The sequence below is a fragment of the Lucilia sericata genome, unplaced genomic scaffold, assembly GCF_015586225.1.
Source record: "Lucilia sericata isolate MDLA Ls3-8-SP2 unplaced genomic scaffold, ASM1558622v1 Contig000246F_arrow, whole genome shotgun sequence".
NCBI lineage: Eukaryota > Metazoa > Arthropoda > Insecta > Diptera > Calliphoridae > Lucilia > Lucilia sericata.
The window spans coordinates 117,501-132,944 of NW_023994272.1; the positions used below are offsets into that span (position 1 = coordinate 117,501).

General features: G+C 30.7%; 1 protein-coding gene across 6 annotated transcripts in view; it reads left to right on the plus strand.

The window, feature by feature from the left end:
• Nucleotides 1-15,444, plus strand: part of LOC119602645 (band 3 anion transport protein) — an 80,343-nt gene that overhangs the window by 30,585 nt on the left and 34,314 nt on the right. For 5 of the 6 annotated variants that reach the window (XM_037954267.1, XM_037954271.1, XM_037954268.1 and 2 more), the window contains one exon: nucleotides 5,269-5,542. In XM_037954267.1, coding sequence (XP_037810195.1) covers nucleotides 5,468-5,542 — 75 coding nt within the window. In that variant the 5' untranslated portion in view covers nucleotides 5,269-5,467. Of the gene's footprint in view, nucleotides 1-651; nucleotides 669-5,268; nucleotides 5,543-15,444 lie in introns of those variants that run through there. The other variant, XM_037954266.1, reaches the window with a different exon arrangement.

Below are 15,444 nucleotides of genomic sequence, written 5' to 3' on the forward strand. Positions count from 1 at the left end.
AAGAGAATTATTTCTCGTGAGTTGTCTGGCTGTTCGTGAGTATGTTTGTTTATTGTTTTGTTGCTGCTGCCGCTGTTGTTGTTTATATTACAATAACAACAATAATTCAATATTATTCGGGGGTGCATAAATCAATGTGTTTTCTTTAGCAACAAGTTCATATTGATTTTGTCGTTCGTCGTGTTATAATCAATATTTTAGTTCTCTTTTTTTTTTTTCCTCCGTTACGGTTTATGTGTGTGTAGTTGTTTGCCGGTATCCTTCACTACTTCCGTTTGTTGACTATTTTTATTTACCGCTAGTTGTGACAGCATAGATGTATTGGCTGTTTTATTATTGTATAAATATTTAATTAAGAATAACAGAAAAATTTTGAAAAAAAAAGTAATTATTAAAACGAAATAATAAAATTTAACAAAAGGAATACATATGCATAAAATCTAATAAAAGGATATAAAAAAGTATTTTTTTAGTGTTAGAAAAAAATCAATAAATTGTGTCTAGTATGAGTATGTGTTAAAGTTAAACATGGTACATGTATGTATTAAAATTTATTATTGTTTACAACAGTTTTAATAAAGCATTTAACAACGAATGTAACGGAGCTATACTAAATAAAACTATAATAAAAAAGTGAATATTTTATTGTTATTACTGCGACATAATGGGTAGGTTTTACATATTTCTAATAACAAGATGAAATATAATTTATGGAAAAAAATTATACAAATTTTTAAAATTTAAAAAAATATATGTATTTATTTTTAACACCTTGTACCCTAAAAGAATCATTGACTTATTACTATTGTCCTTAGTATTTTTATCTCAAGGATATTTATGCATGAGTTTGCAAAAACAAAAACATGTGCGACATCAAGCGTTTGTACGTGCTGCGCTTATCCTTAATCTATTTTAAGGATTTTTTTTGTGTGTGCAAAATTCTACCCACATTATTTTCTACAGCCAGCCAAACTGATTGACATCTTATGTATTAAAATTAGAAATGTTAGATGGTGAAAACTTATAATTTTCTGATGTGGTGTCACGACTTTTACTATTCAAAAAACTTGTCACGTTGATAATTTGTTTAAATTTAAACTTAATAAATTTTGTACTTTGGAGGACAAAATGAATAACTGCAATAGCATTAGATCAATTTATTAGTTTCTATTTATTTTCTAGTATTTTTTCGTTAATGAGATAAATTAGTTTTTGCATATGTTTGCAGTTAAGAACAAGTTTTAAGTCAAAATCAAAAATAAATTTTAAATAAATTGTTTCACAAATCAGAAGATTTGATAAGCGGGCTGATTTAAGTGATATTAATTCAAATTCAACTTCAATTGATCCTGATTCCAACAATTAGCATTTTTAGCTTATATTATACATATAAGCTGTTCTACCAAAATATGGTCTTTTAAACATTGTATTTGCTCTATTTATGATAAGAATTAATTACACATGTTTCCCGAGTTAAGTATCATTTAATTGTAATACTTTCTGTTATGCTATAATAAATATTGTGAAAATATTACTGCAATAAAATTTAAAGAAAATCTGTACTACCCAGATTTTTTTAACCTACTATTTATAATTTTATGTATTTCAATATAATTTTTACACATTTTTGCCCTCATATATTCATTAATCTTACTCAGACGCATTTGAAAGTTATAACATCAAATATACATGTATGTGCACATACCTAAGAACAAATTCTTTGTGGGAGTGTATTTGTAATTTGAGATTTAAGTCCATATAATATAATGGGCCCTAAAAGAATTTCCCTTGACATTAAATGTCTTAATGTCAGTAAAGTTTATGGGCAAAAAAACATCAACTTTATGAAAAACATTTAAATTTTCAACAATCTACAACAGGAAGTTTGGTATTGCGAGTTATTGAAGTTGCTGGGTAACACACCCTGCAAGTACATGGTAATGACTTGTACTTACTCAACAACTTAGTTTTTAATGACTACTTCACATAAGATTTTCGTATACTTGACACAACAAAGAGTGTGCTAGTCAGTCAGTTGGGAGGTCGTGAGTTTTATTCCCACCAAAAACTCTGTTAAAGGAGTGAACAACAAGCCCGATAGTGGTACAAGTATTTATTCGGATTTAACTACTCAACTGCTTATTTGTAAGCGAACGTGGTAGATAGCTTCTTGACTAACTATATGTTTTTACGTTAAAGTTTGGCTCGAAACGAAAATCCTCAAATTATTTTTTTGTTTATGTTGGTGTTTGTAACGTGATACACTCATCTTTGATCGATTCAGAATCATTCTCTGAATCGATTTACCAAGTTCTATTCGACCAACGTGTACTGATATAAACGTTGTTTAAAAAATACATGAAACTATTTTTAAGATAATTTGATGAAATTTGGCATAATTACCTGCAAAAAATCTGAAATTTTTGGTAACGTTATTAGTTATTTCATACATTACATGGCAATGAGTAATCGTTATTAACCACATTATTTCGTTTAGCTGTATATTGCGCCCGTTTAACATATAAAAGATTCGTGTTCGAGCCCTCCTGGATACCAGTTATTTCTTTCAAAAAGACAAATATTTCACGAACCTCGTCTAACTGAAATAAGTAGTAAATTACCCCAATAGTAAGTAGAGTTTACTTAGCTCCTACATTACTTTCCAGTTACCTGGTAAGTAAAATTTTTCCAGGGTATTTCTTTTCGTGCAAGCCAATTGAAATTGTTTGAAATTTGTTTACTATTTAACCTATCCCTCATACAACCCCCAGAATTGGGCTTGTGGGCTCACTCGCAATTGTGTTATGGGCTTCATTTGACCAAACAAAGTCTCTACAAAAAATGTCTTGAACAAAGATAATTCAATTATACTAGTATACGTGTTTTAAAAAAGTCATTTTAATATGTACACTACACCACTATAGTGGGGAGAGTATTATGCGTTCGTGCTGATGTTAGTAACATACAAAAATATTGGTACTACACCTTAAAGTATACGGATCGACTCAGAATTTTAGTCGATTAAGACATGTCCGTCCGTCCATCTGTCCGGCTGACTGGTTGTCCATGTAAACCTTGTGCGTATCGCAATGAAATATATTTATATATAAGCATATCCCTCCTCACAATTTTAGGAGGATCGGCCTATGTTTGACCCTAACTCCTTATAAAAGTTCTTTTATAAAATTATTTTTTTATAAATTCCTTAAATACATCGGAATTAAGGTTAAATACAACTTAAAAGTTTATTTATGAATAAAAACAAATAATTTTTAAAATGTACTCATGGTGTAGGGTATCATATGGTCGGCCTTGCCCGACTATGCTTAGGTTGTCACAGGTAGCTGATTTCGGCTTTACATGTTGATCCCTTTGTAAAAATACCTCTACTGTTGATGTCTGAACTACCCCAGACGCTGTGGTGAGCATTTGCATCAGCGCCAAATATCGCAGGAACGTGACCATGCCATTTGGTGGTTGGTCGACGTGGTCATGCGCCATATAGCAGCTATGGAGCCAGATGGTAGAGTTTCCGGTCTCCAGTGCAGCCGATACCGTATCCTCATCACTGCAGGATTTTCGGAATCCTGCGAACTGTCTCTATCCTCCGCTATCTTCAGATTACCAAGAAGATCACCCATTAGACCTGTGGTAGACTGGGAGTCTTTTTGGTTCTCAGAACCAGCGGTATCGTTGGCCCGACTATACTTTCCTACCTTTTAAGTTAAAGTTCAACATAAAAGCTTTATTATAAAAAATAACGCCTTAAGTTATTATTATATATACTAATAACTGATGTAGTATATTATGTAGCCGGTCATGTTCGACTTTACTCTTTCACTTGTTTTAAATCAACAACATTTTTCTGGAAGCTTTAGATAATCAAAGGAATGTGATTAATTTAAACTAAAAAACTATTGGTACATTTTGGTACTTTTTCTAAAGCAAAAATATTACAGATTGATGGAACATTTTAAAAACATCGCGAGCATTCAACTAGCAATTATGTATAGTATTGAGATGTTGACTCTAAATTCCGAGAGGATCGGTCCATAATTGACATACATATACCTACATATAACAACATTCCAAAACCATAAAAAATTATTAATAACTGCATGAGTGTGACCAACTTTGTTCTCCAAATTATTTCATCATATCCAAATATAAAAATCTTGGTTGTAAAATTATCACTTTTTTTAGTGGGGAATTTATAGATTAAGCATAATCAAATATAAAGCACTTCATTGAGTTTTACCAAATGACATAATGCTGGTTCCTTACTATGAGAAACATTTGTAGGCTAAAAATTTTGTTTTTTTTTTATTAATTTCCAATTGTCTGATCATCAAATTCTTTTCCGCATAACTTTGATCTATTTCAAACAGTAGTCATTAAGTCACCAAATACAATTTAGACTACGAAAGTAAAAATTCCATTTAAAGTAATAAATCTCCAATTATTAAACAAGAAATGAAATGAAAGTCTCGAGAAACTCTCGTGTTAACAGTTGAATGCATGACTAAAACATTTTAAAGTACAAATTTGTTGGTTTTTTATAAAAAAAATATCAATTTTCTAAATTGAGAAAAATGTGTGTTTTTATACTTTTTTAATGATCAAATGACGTACATTTTGATTAGAATATAATATAGTATAAAAGAGGAAAACAAATAGTTTCATAGCTTCACTATTTATGTGTTTGTATGTGTGTGTGTGAATATTTGTTTATAGTTTATTACTGTAAACAATAAAAATTTATAATTTATTAACACACTGTCAATAAATTTAATTGAATTCAATTCGGTTTTTATTTGAGACTATTAAAAAAAAGAAAATAAAATTTTGTGTGATTTTCCTAAAGTATGAATGAATGAATTCTATTTGTTGTATGTTGGAATGGTGTTAATGATGATCACATCACTGCGATGTGATCGCAGACCCATCATGATGCTTAATTGATCACATAAGAAAAGTCGCGTGCTTTTATTAATAACAAACTGATGATGATCATTGTGATGGTGATGGTGGTAATGTTGATGTTGATGATGATGTTGATTATTATAGGTTGCGTGATATAAGTAATGCGTGACTTTAATTGAACAATGAGGCGCAATTTATTTTAAGTCTTTTATTATTTGTTTTTATCTAAAGCGAAAGGAATATTTGTTTTTGTATTCATAAATATTCTTATTAATTCTTTATTAATGTTTATGTACAATTTAATTTATTTATATTTTTTTTCTTTTGTTTGTTTTCTACTTACAGTTTCTTTTGTATAAGTAATAAAAATTCAAAAGGATTATATTAATGTCGAGATTTTTCAAAGACGTCTATAAGAAACTTATGCAAATTATAGGACCATAGGCTTAAACAACCTGGTCCTTAAAATATACATATACAAATTTGTGTACTTAAAAGTGCTAACACATACGAAAGAAGTAAAGTGGAGTAAGAAAATCTCAAAATGAGTTTTAGCGGCCAAGGATCATCGAACGATAATGTTCGAAAATTATCATTTCTTAGTTTTAATACTAAAAAGGTAAGTAGTATAAATTATTTAAAAAAACGTATTAAAGTAAAATTATTAAAAAAACAATCATGTGTATTAGGCTGGTTCCTTTAACTGTTATAAGCTACAATCTTTTCAAAACACCCCACATTTTCGCTCTTTTTTCTAGATTAAATAACATAAAATTTCCCTCTCCTTTGAAGCCAGTCTAATTTAAAAAGATTTTTTTTCTATACACTTTCATTTTTATAATATTTTATTATTTATTCATTAATTTTTTATGTAAGTGGTATGATGAAATTGATATTTTAATAACAGTTAATACAATAAATATATGTATATTGCTTCAGGGAATTTATGATTACTTAATGATTTTTTTGTTGCTATTCTTGTCGTTGAATTTATTTATTCATTCATTTGTTTTTATTTGCTTATAAAATAAGTGGAATAATTACAATATTGTAGAAAAAAAATTCCAAAATAAACAATTAAATTTTTGTTTAGATTCATGTTAAGATTTGTGACATTGTAATATGTTTCATACTAACTTTAGTTGGAATACCCAGCAGTTCGATCGGACAGTCCCGAACTACCTATTTAATCTACCATTTACGGTTACCACGTGCTTGTCCTGCGAGGAAGTAAATCGTCACTCCATAGATTACGATGAGACAAAAGGCTGAAGTTTGTTTTTTAAGTATTCACTCTCTTGCTTACAAAGGGGATACTAAAGCGACGATTATCTTTACCCTAGTTTACAAAGAGTACATCCATGACGAAAGACGAATTAGAGCCAAGCAGGTGGTTAGATGTTAGTGGAAATCACTGTCTTGTTCGGTTGAATTGACTCTTTGTCGAGCTGCTGGGTATTGGTACTCATTTCAATAAAACTGAGTCTTGCATATCATGTCCACTGTAATGGTCTGGCTATTGGGATATACACATGTATGTATGAATGTATTTGCGCACAGAGAGAAAAAAATAATTTTAAAATTATACACGCCTGGTACCAAATTGACACCAAAGTGTTTATAATTTTTGAATAACATCCGTTGTCAAAGTACATATATATGGATAGTTGTCAAACCAACAATAAAAATATAAAAAATAAACAACGTTATCAAATCAACAAAAAAATAATAATCCAAACCAAAATGACAACGCTATGTTGTCAAACAAAACGTTGCATTGTCGAAATGACAACGATTCGTTGTCGAAATCACAACGATGCATTGCCGAAATGACAACAATGAGTAGTTGCAGTGACAACGATACGTTGTCAAAATGACAACCACTATTGTGTTCAAAATGATAACTGGGTGTTATTTAAATTTTATACACATCCGTTGTCTAAATGTTAACAAACGTGGTAAGCTCACGGTTGACAACGGATTATTATCAATTTCGGTACTTATCTACCGGTTTTCTTCCCTCTGTGCGTCTACTCTTGAACATCACCTTTACTTTCTTGCATAAACTTATTCTAATTCATTATCCACTTAACTAAGTATTCCAAGACAGTCAATCAGAGTCCGATATCTAACCATTGGGCATTACTAGAGCCCTCATGTAGTAAGACCTCCTCCCTTCTGACCGTAAATAAATGGTCTTTCGGAAAACTGTCTATCGTTCGACAATCACCAAACCCAAATCATTACAGTCTTGGTGACAGTATCCCATCCTGCCACATACATCTTATTGAAACCTTTTGATACACAATCCGCTACTACCATCAAAGCATGAGAAGTAGGATAGCCACTTCTGAGTCCGAATTTAATGTTGTTCTGTACGTCCATATTGTTGATACTTAAATGAAGGAGAAAATATTGAAGCAGTGTAGCAAATGCTGGCATTAAGGAGTTTAGCCTATAGTTTTTACCACATCCAGAATCATGGCTTGTGATTAGAAAACACTAAGGCCTCTCTCCATGCCGCAGGAAACTACCTAGCCAATATTCATGCCGTGGCTTATAAGGACTAAAAGGAATTTCCATATTACAACATAGGTATCCTCAGTCCACACTTTAAGAAACCGATGCACCCTTAAAGTCCCACAAAAAGTGGTCAGTACTACGTTCTGTCGTTTATAAGGCTAATAAGCTTAAGGTATTCATAATTAAATTAAAAACTTTGTCAAAAGCCTTTTAAACTTTCACCAAACATGCATGATTTATATATTTGTAAGTACGTTACACTAAAAGTTTTATCTCTTTTAATCTATTTATATATGTGTGTCTAAATAGGTATAATTTACAAAGGGCTTTAAGACCATAATCAACTTGTATTTATTATTTACATACATATTTCTTAAATATTCTACTAATACATACACATTAGGGTAATAACCAATATTAATTCGTACTCGTAACTACTACAACATTTATATTATTAGAATGTATAAATTCAACAAAAATTATAGAAAACTAACAGTTTTTAGACAATAGAAATACCTTAGAAAAGTAGATTTTCCAAAATAATATATATCCCTAATACACATACTTATCATTCCTAACTGATTAAATATATAAACTTATTTTTTCAACATAAAAAGTATAAAGAATTATTTGGGCGTTTAATAATATTTAATGAAATATGTATATCATTATTTATTTAGGATAAAAAATATGTTGGTCCTTTTTATGACAACATCAATAATGAAAGAGGTAGATGCATACATACATATTTAATTTATTTAATTCTACTAAAAGTCATAACAGGCATAATTTGATTATGAAACTTCAAAAGTGAAATATGACATACATATGTATTGTATGTATGTATTCAAAGCTATTTATATAAAAATATATTAGATACATATAAGGAACACAAAGATTTGGCAAAGTCAAATGTAATGCTTTTCTTTCATAAGCAGTGTAAAATTGTGGTTTATAATGAATGGCTATAAAGGGCTTCCCTTAATGAAGAAATAATTAATAATTTGATTTAAAAAAAAAATATAATTTTCCAAGGACTTTTCTTTGACAAAACACAACAATTTTAATTGTAAAAAATTACATTCGTTTTAATTTTAATTCTTAAAAATATTATTATAGGGACACCCTATATTTTGCTCTATCTTCACATATATTTGGCCACTATTTAAACAAATATTTAAATTAAATACACAAAGTATTAGGAAAAAAATAACATGAAATGAAATGGAATAAAATCAATATCCATGGTCAAGGTTGTTGCTTACATTTTGCAGTTTTTCTAGTCTAATGTGAACGACCAACTGATGATAGACAAAGATTATTTTACACCTTCTAACAAATTCGTATTTATTATCGATTTAAATCTTCATTAACGTCCATTGATTGCAATACTTAATGTTTGTGTTTTTGTTGTTATTTTAATAAAATAGCAAACATGGGACATTTATATGTCTGTATTGTGTAGCGATGTTATAATGTAAATGAAAATGTAGCTGTTGGAGACAGTTAATCTGGATTTACAGTTTCCTGTTATAGTTGTAAAGGCAAATGAATTTGTGTCAATATCATTAAGAATTGTATTAGAAAAGAAATGAATTTAGTGTAAGTGGAGGTGTTGGATTTGACAGTCACGGAAGTTACACTATGGGCCAAGGGTCAATTTAGTATAGAAATCTAAAGATTTGGATAAATTTAAATTTTTTTTAGAATAAATCATTTATTAACTCCCACAGAGCATTATACAGTGGGATAGTAATAAACAAGTAAGAAATTATAGTCGGGCGAGGCCGACCATATAATACCCTGCACCAGTTATAACAATAAAATGTGATTTAGTTTTCATAATAAAGCATTTAAGTTGAATAGTACATTGCCTCAGATATACTTTAGCCATTTATTGTTGAATAAAATTGTGTACATTTAAGTCATATTTCGAAGGGTTCTTTGTATAGGGGCAGGGGTCAAACGAGGCCCTATCATCAAAAAAATTCATCAGGGTCATGAAGGCTAGTATAGAACTTGGTTTTGCAGCTTTTTGTCGAGCTACGAGTACATTGAACATAATTATGAACTTAAAAGCCCTACTCGGGGGTTCAGTTGTATGGGCGCTAAATCAAATATTGGACCGATGTTACCCATTTTCAATAGGATTCTTTTCTGGTATAATAGAAGATTATGTGCAAAATTTCATTGAATTATCTTCAAAATGGCGACCTGTACTTTGATTACATGTCTTACAAGCCCTTTTCGGGGGTTCAGTTATATGGGGGCTAGGTGAAATAATGGACCGATCATAACCATTTTCAATAGGCTTCGTCACTGAGACAATAGACGATCATGTACCAAATTTCATTGAATTATCTTCAAAAATGCGACCTGTAGTTTGATTACAAGGCTTACATGGACGGACAGACAGACAGACAGACGGACAGACAAACAGACAGCAGACAGACAGACAGACAGACAGATAGACAGACAGACAGACAGACAGACAGACAGACAGACAGACAGACAGACAGACGGACAGACGGACGGACATAGATTAATCGGCTCAGAAAATGATTCTAAGCCGATTGGTATACTTTGAGGTATGTATAGGACCAATATTATTGTTCGTTACAAACATCAGCACAAACCCAATATACCTTCCCCTCTAAAGTGGTGTAGGGTATACTAAAAACAACAACAACATACAGCTTGATTAGGAAGGGTATTATGCAATTGTACTGATGTTCGCAAAACCTAAACAAAGTGTTCTATACCAACCTTTATCTTGATCAAAGGACGAATCCAACATAGTTTTCTGTGAGCTCTTATACAAAGGTCCATAATTCACTTATAAGCACTATTATCACAATGAAATTCAGCATAAATAACTTTAATATAAACTGTGCATTCAACTGGCTAGACCATAATTTATTTAGCTGTAAATTAGTTTAATGTCAATGAAAAAAATGATGATATTAAAAATTCACTTCATAAATTTATAATACCTTTAACAAGGAAGTTTAATTTTTTTTATTAAATTTTAATTGAATCCTTTTTTGCATGTTCATATTCAAACCAAAATATACATTCACACCAACACACATACTATACACACACACCACATGAGTTACATTTGGCCTTGGTTGGCCTTGACCGTGTGTATGTGCAGAGATAGATATACTATAAGATAGAAGAGAATGTATTACCCCAGTACACACCTACATACCAGATTGTGATGTATTTTGAAAAATAAAATGTTATAGCAAATACTCTTATACTGTTGTTAACATTAACCTAAAGCTGTGTAGTACAATTCTTTAAAAGCTTTCTGTTAAATTTTAATGTCATAACAGAATAATTTTTAGATTTTTTATGTTTTAGCTTGTTTTTTGAAACTCTTGTCTATTTAATTTAATTTAGTATAAAAAAACACGTGCAAATACATACAAATATTGTAGAAAGCCAGCCATAAGGAAGTTTGTTGTTTTTTCATCTTGACGTTAAACAGCAAAAGGAAATACCTGTGATTGTATATATAAGTGTCTTTGTGTTTTGTCCTTTAGCAGTCAAATCTTTAACACATATATTTTTTTTTATAAAATTGTAAGTGTTTGTGCGTGTAGTGAACCCTATATCTAAGTTAGGTTGTATGTGTGTCGATATATTTTTTATTTCCTAAGCGACAGCAATCTTTGGGTTCAAAACAGGATGATAATGCTGCTGATGATGTTGTTGTTGTTAATGTTTATGTGTGGCCTTGTATTGAGTTTTATTATAGCTGTAAATGTAGCTGGGTTAAATTTTTAAGTATTTTTAATAATAATAAAATATCAATTAAAGTTGTTGAAAAAAACATGAACTTGTTAGGGCAACTCAAAGGAAAATTTCTCCTCCTCTCTGTTGTTAATGTATTTTTAAGAACATTTTTCATGGTTAAATAAATATTACTATGTTTTCCCTTAATTGTTTTCTCATACTGAAAAAAAAAAACAAGATAAAGGGAACAACTTTTACACATTAACATAACAACTTAACTCTATACAAAACTGGGAATATCTGTGTGGAGGTTGAGTAATTGTTTTAGTATTTTGTTCGCATAGATGTCAAATTTAAATGGAAGTGTGTCAAGACTTAAAGTTTTGAACATAAAATTCAATATAAATGCAGAGAACAAAAGAGCGCTAACATCAATTTTTGTACTTATGCTTATAATATGCAAATTGTACTACTTCTTGAAGCTCTTGTTTATGAAATGCTGGAAAGAATAATAATATGGAAGCGAAGGGAATAATAAAGTCAGGATATTATCCTCACTTACCCCAGACCAACGTTTGTTGGTAACATGTCATAATGTCCAATGTTATATCGATTGAAAATCTTGATTTCAGTACAATATGTTAAAAAGATTGTCAGCAATCTTTTCGAAAAAATTCCGTTGGTCAAAAATACTCCAACACAATTTTAGTATTATTTTTTTCTATAATCAGCTAAAAATTACGGAATTTTTTGAGAACTATTTTGAAGAGATTCCTGAATTTTTTATTATATATTGTGCTGAGATCAAGATTTTCAAACGCTGGGAGGGAACTGAGGTCCCTTTCAATTTTTTTTATATTTCTCTCAGTAAATTAATATGCATTGATTGAGAGGTATTCTCAATCATAAGATTCCTAAAAAGACTGTTCCTCGGAACACCCTAATGTACATTAGGGTAGCCCTGTTTGTATGGAGATTAAATAATATGCTGATGTTGCTAGCGAAAATAAAAGCTTGGTTCATTCTAAAATACAGTCTTTTTAGGAATCATAAGATTCCTAAAAAGACTGTTCCTCGGAACACTCTAATGTGCATTAGGGTAGCCCTGTTTGTATGGAGATTAAATAATATGCTGATGTTGCTAGCGAAAATAAAAGCTTGGTTCATTCTAAAATACAATTTCTCAAAATTTTTGTACTAAGGGCAATATTTGGTGAGCTGGGTCAAAAGAATAAAAAGGCCACTTTTTAAATATTTCCAAGTTCTTCTAACATCAAAATGAAACCAACGTTCTGTCCAAATTATGGCTTCATAATGTAGACATTAGATTGAATTGAAGGGTATGGAAGTATGGATTTTTTGTGCAGCCCATTGGTTCACAAGTTTTAATTCACGTACGAAGGTAACTAGTTTAGTTGGTAAGAGGTTGAACATGTCTTTTGAGGTTAGCAAGTCAGCACCCAAGATCTTAGCTCTGCGAGATCCTAATGTTGGGCAGTTACATAAGATATGTTCTGAAATTTCATCTAAGAGTTGCCTAGAATGAATTGATGGTATCTGAGACTACAATGTCCAGTAAGTAATCCCGTTAATAGTAGTAGAAGGATAGTGTCCAAGGGGGTGGCCTTTTGGAAATTGGGGCCACAAATACCAGCTACCGTTTCGCCGTTTATTTGTTTGGACCCATCTGTGAACCAAACTTGATCAGTTTTTTTTTTCTTGTCACCAAGTTTGATCAGTATTAGATCAATAGGGACTTAGGGCCCTATTCGGTATAATAACCTCAAATGATCTATCAAAAACCATAGTTGGTGACCCACAGTCGGAAATTGTAATGTATGGGCCATTCATGAATGGTTTGAGTATACTCATATGTGCCACCAAGTCCCAAGTTTTCAAGTTGGCAATACGTGGTAGGCGAATTGCTGATCTGCACTTCAAAACTAAAGAGGCTTAGGTCATTATGGGCTTGATTATAGTATCAAATAACCAGAAAATCATTTTCGGCTTAAGACCCCATGTACTACCAAACAGCTTTTGACAGGCACATAATGCTGTGATGGCTTTATTAATAGTACTAGATATATGCGAATTCCAATTAAGGTTCTTGTCAAGAATGATCTCTAGATAATTAACTTCTTCGGGAAACTTAATTGTTGAACCGTTTAGTGTTGGCTCAATTAGTTTAAGAGATTTGCGTCTTGTAAATGATACCAGGATGGATATTGAGGGGTTGATAGTAAGCTCTCTCTCTTGACACCACTTGGATGTTAGACTGATCGCTTTATAATGTAGACAACAACATTCAAAATGTTATTTACCAAGAAAGCGCGATAGCAAATATATTTTTATACCGAACATAAAAAAAGATAAGGGGTTTTGATTTTGTCAATCCTTTTTTAACACCTCGATATATTGGTCGTAGATCCAGAAAAGTATATATTCTGGGTCTTTTTAAAATTCGTACATATGTATCTACCTACGAAATTTTTTGAGGAGCCACCATAACTGACCCTGTCTCCCATATTAGGGATCCCTTCTGAAAATTTCTTTAACGATTTTAAATCGCAAAAATCCAAATCTTTCCATTAAATTTTATGAGAATCGGTTCTAACTAACCCTACACCCTTAGAAAGTTACTCTTTACGAAATTTAATGAGGATCGGTCCATAATTGACCCAACCACCCATATAATTTCCATTTAAGAAATTTACTTTAAGTATAGGGGTGATATTCAACAGAAACTAGTTTTATATATGGATAATTTCTTGACAAGCGACCCAACTCAAAAAATCGATTTGAATGAAATTTGCATTAAGGTTATTACTATTGGATAGTGCGGACTTAGAGCCAGTCAAAGTTGATTTTTTTTTTTAATTTTTTTCAAAATGGACCCTTTTTTCTTTGCTTATAAAATTTCCTGTAAGGGCTTCATAGTCCCATAATGGATGCGAATGGGATATCTATCAAAAAAAAATATAGTTTTTAACCCAAGAATAAAATTTTTTTCAATTTTTGGCACTTAATTTTCCCCTATTTTTCCCAAATGGACTTTTTTGTTGTATTTTTTGCTCAAAAGAAAGCTTAGACCATTGCCTTTGTGTTTGTAAAATATTATTATTTGTTTTTTTTTTTTTTTTTTTTTTTTTTTTTTGAAAGAATGAAGAAATATCTATCTGAACTCCTTTGAACAATTTTTTCTAGGACAAATACGTGAAAAGTTACACTTATTTAAATAAAACCCTGTCTGACCAAAATGTCCAACTTTGACACCCTCTGACTCCGGCAGTTCTTGACAGATAGAGCTGTAAATTTGTGTCTGAGCTACTATCCTATAGTACTAAGCTTGGTGCAAATTTCATCCAATTCGGAAGACATCGAATTTTAAAGTTGGGTCACTTGACACGAAATTCATCATATATGAATTTACCACTGGAGCGTATGATTAATATTTAACAATTATAACAAGTATACTCCCTACTTTTTAAAAAAAATCTCAGTTTTCATGAAAAAATCAAGGTTTAAAATAAATCTAAAAAAAAATTTTGATTATTATACATACACAGAGGGAAAAGGAAATATACACGTCTGGTACCAAATTGACACCGAAGAGTTTATAATTTTTCAATAACATCCGTTGTCAAATTATATACATATATAATAAGCTGACTATTGGCAACGGATTGTTTGTCAATAGTGAGCTTACCTCGCTTGTTAACATTTAGACAACGGATGTGTATAAAATTTAGATTTTGACAACGAATTGTTGCAATGTATTCAACATTACATAGTATTGTGGTACGTATGTATATACTTTGACAATGGATGGTATTGAAAAATTATAAACCGTTTGGTGTGAATTAGGTACCAGGCGTGTATATTTCTTTTTCCCTCTGTGTATTCTACTTATGTTACCACGGTCAAAAGACTAAATTTTGAATTAAAAATTGAGAATTACATTTTTTGTCTGATTTTAAAAGTAGTTCTTATATTATTACATTTATTTTTAGATTTCGAAGGTATTTGTGTTTCTATTTTTATTTTAATATAGTTTTAGATTTAAGTAACTATTAAACTAATAATCATAAGCTTCTCATCAGCAAAAGAAATATGTTTTTTAAATCGTTTTACGCTCTGCTGCAAACGCAAAATATTTCGCCAAATGCAATATCTTAACGGCAACAACAATTCAGCTACAGGTTGAAAGTTCATGAACATTTTATTTATTTACGTCACTATTTTAAAACAAATAGA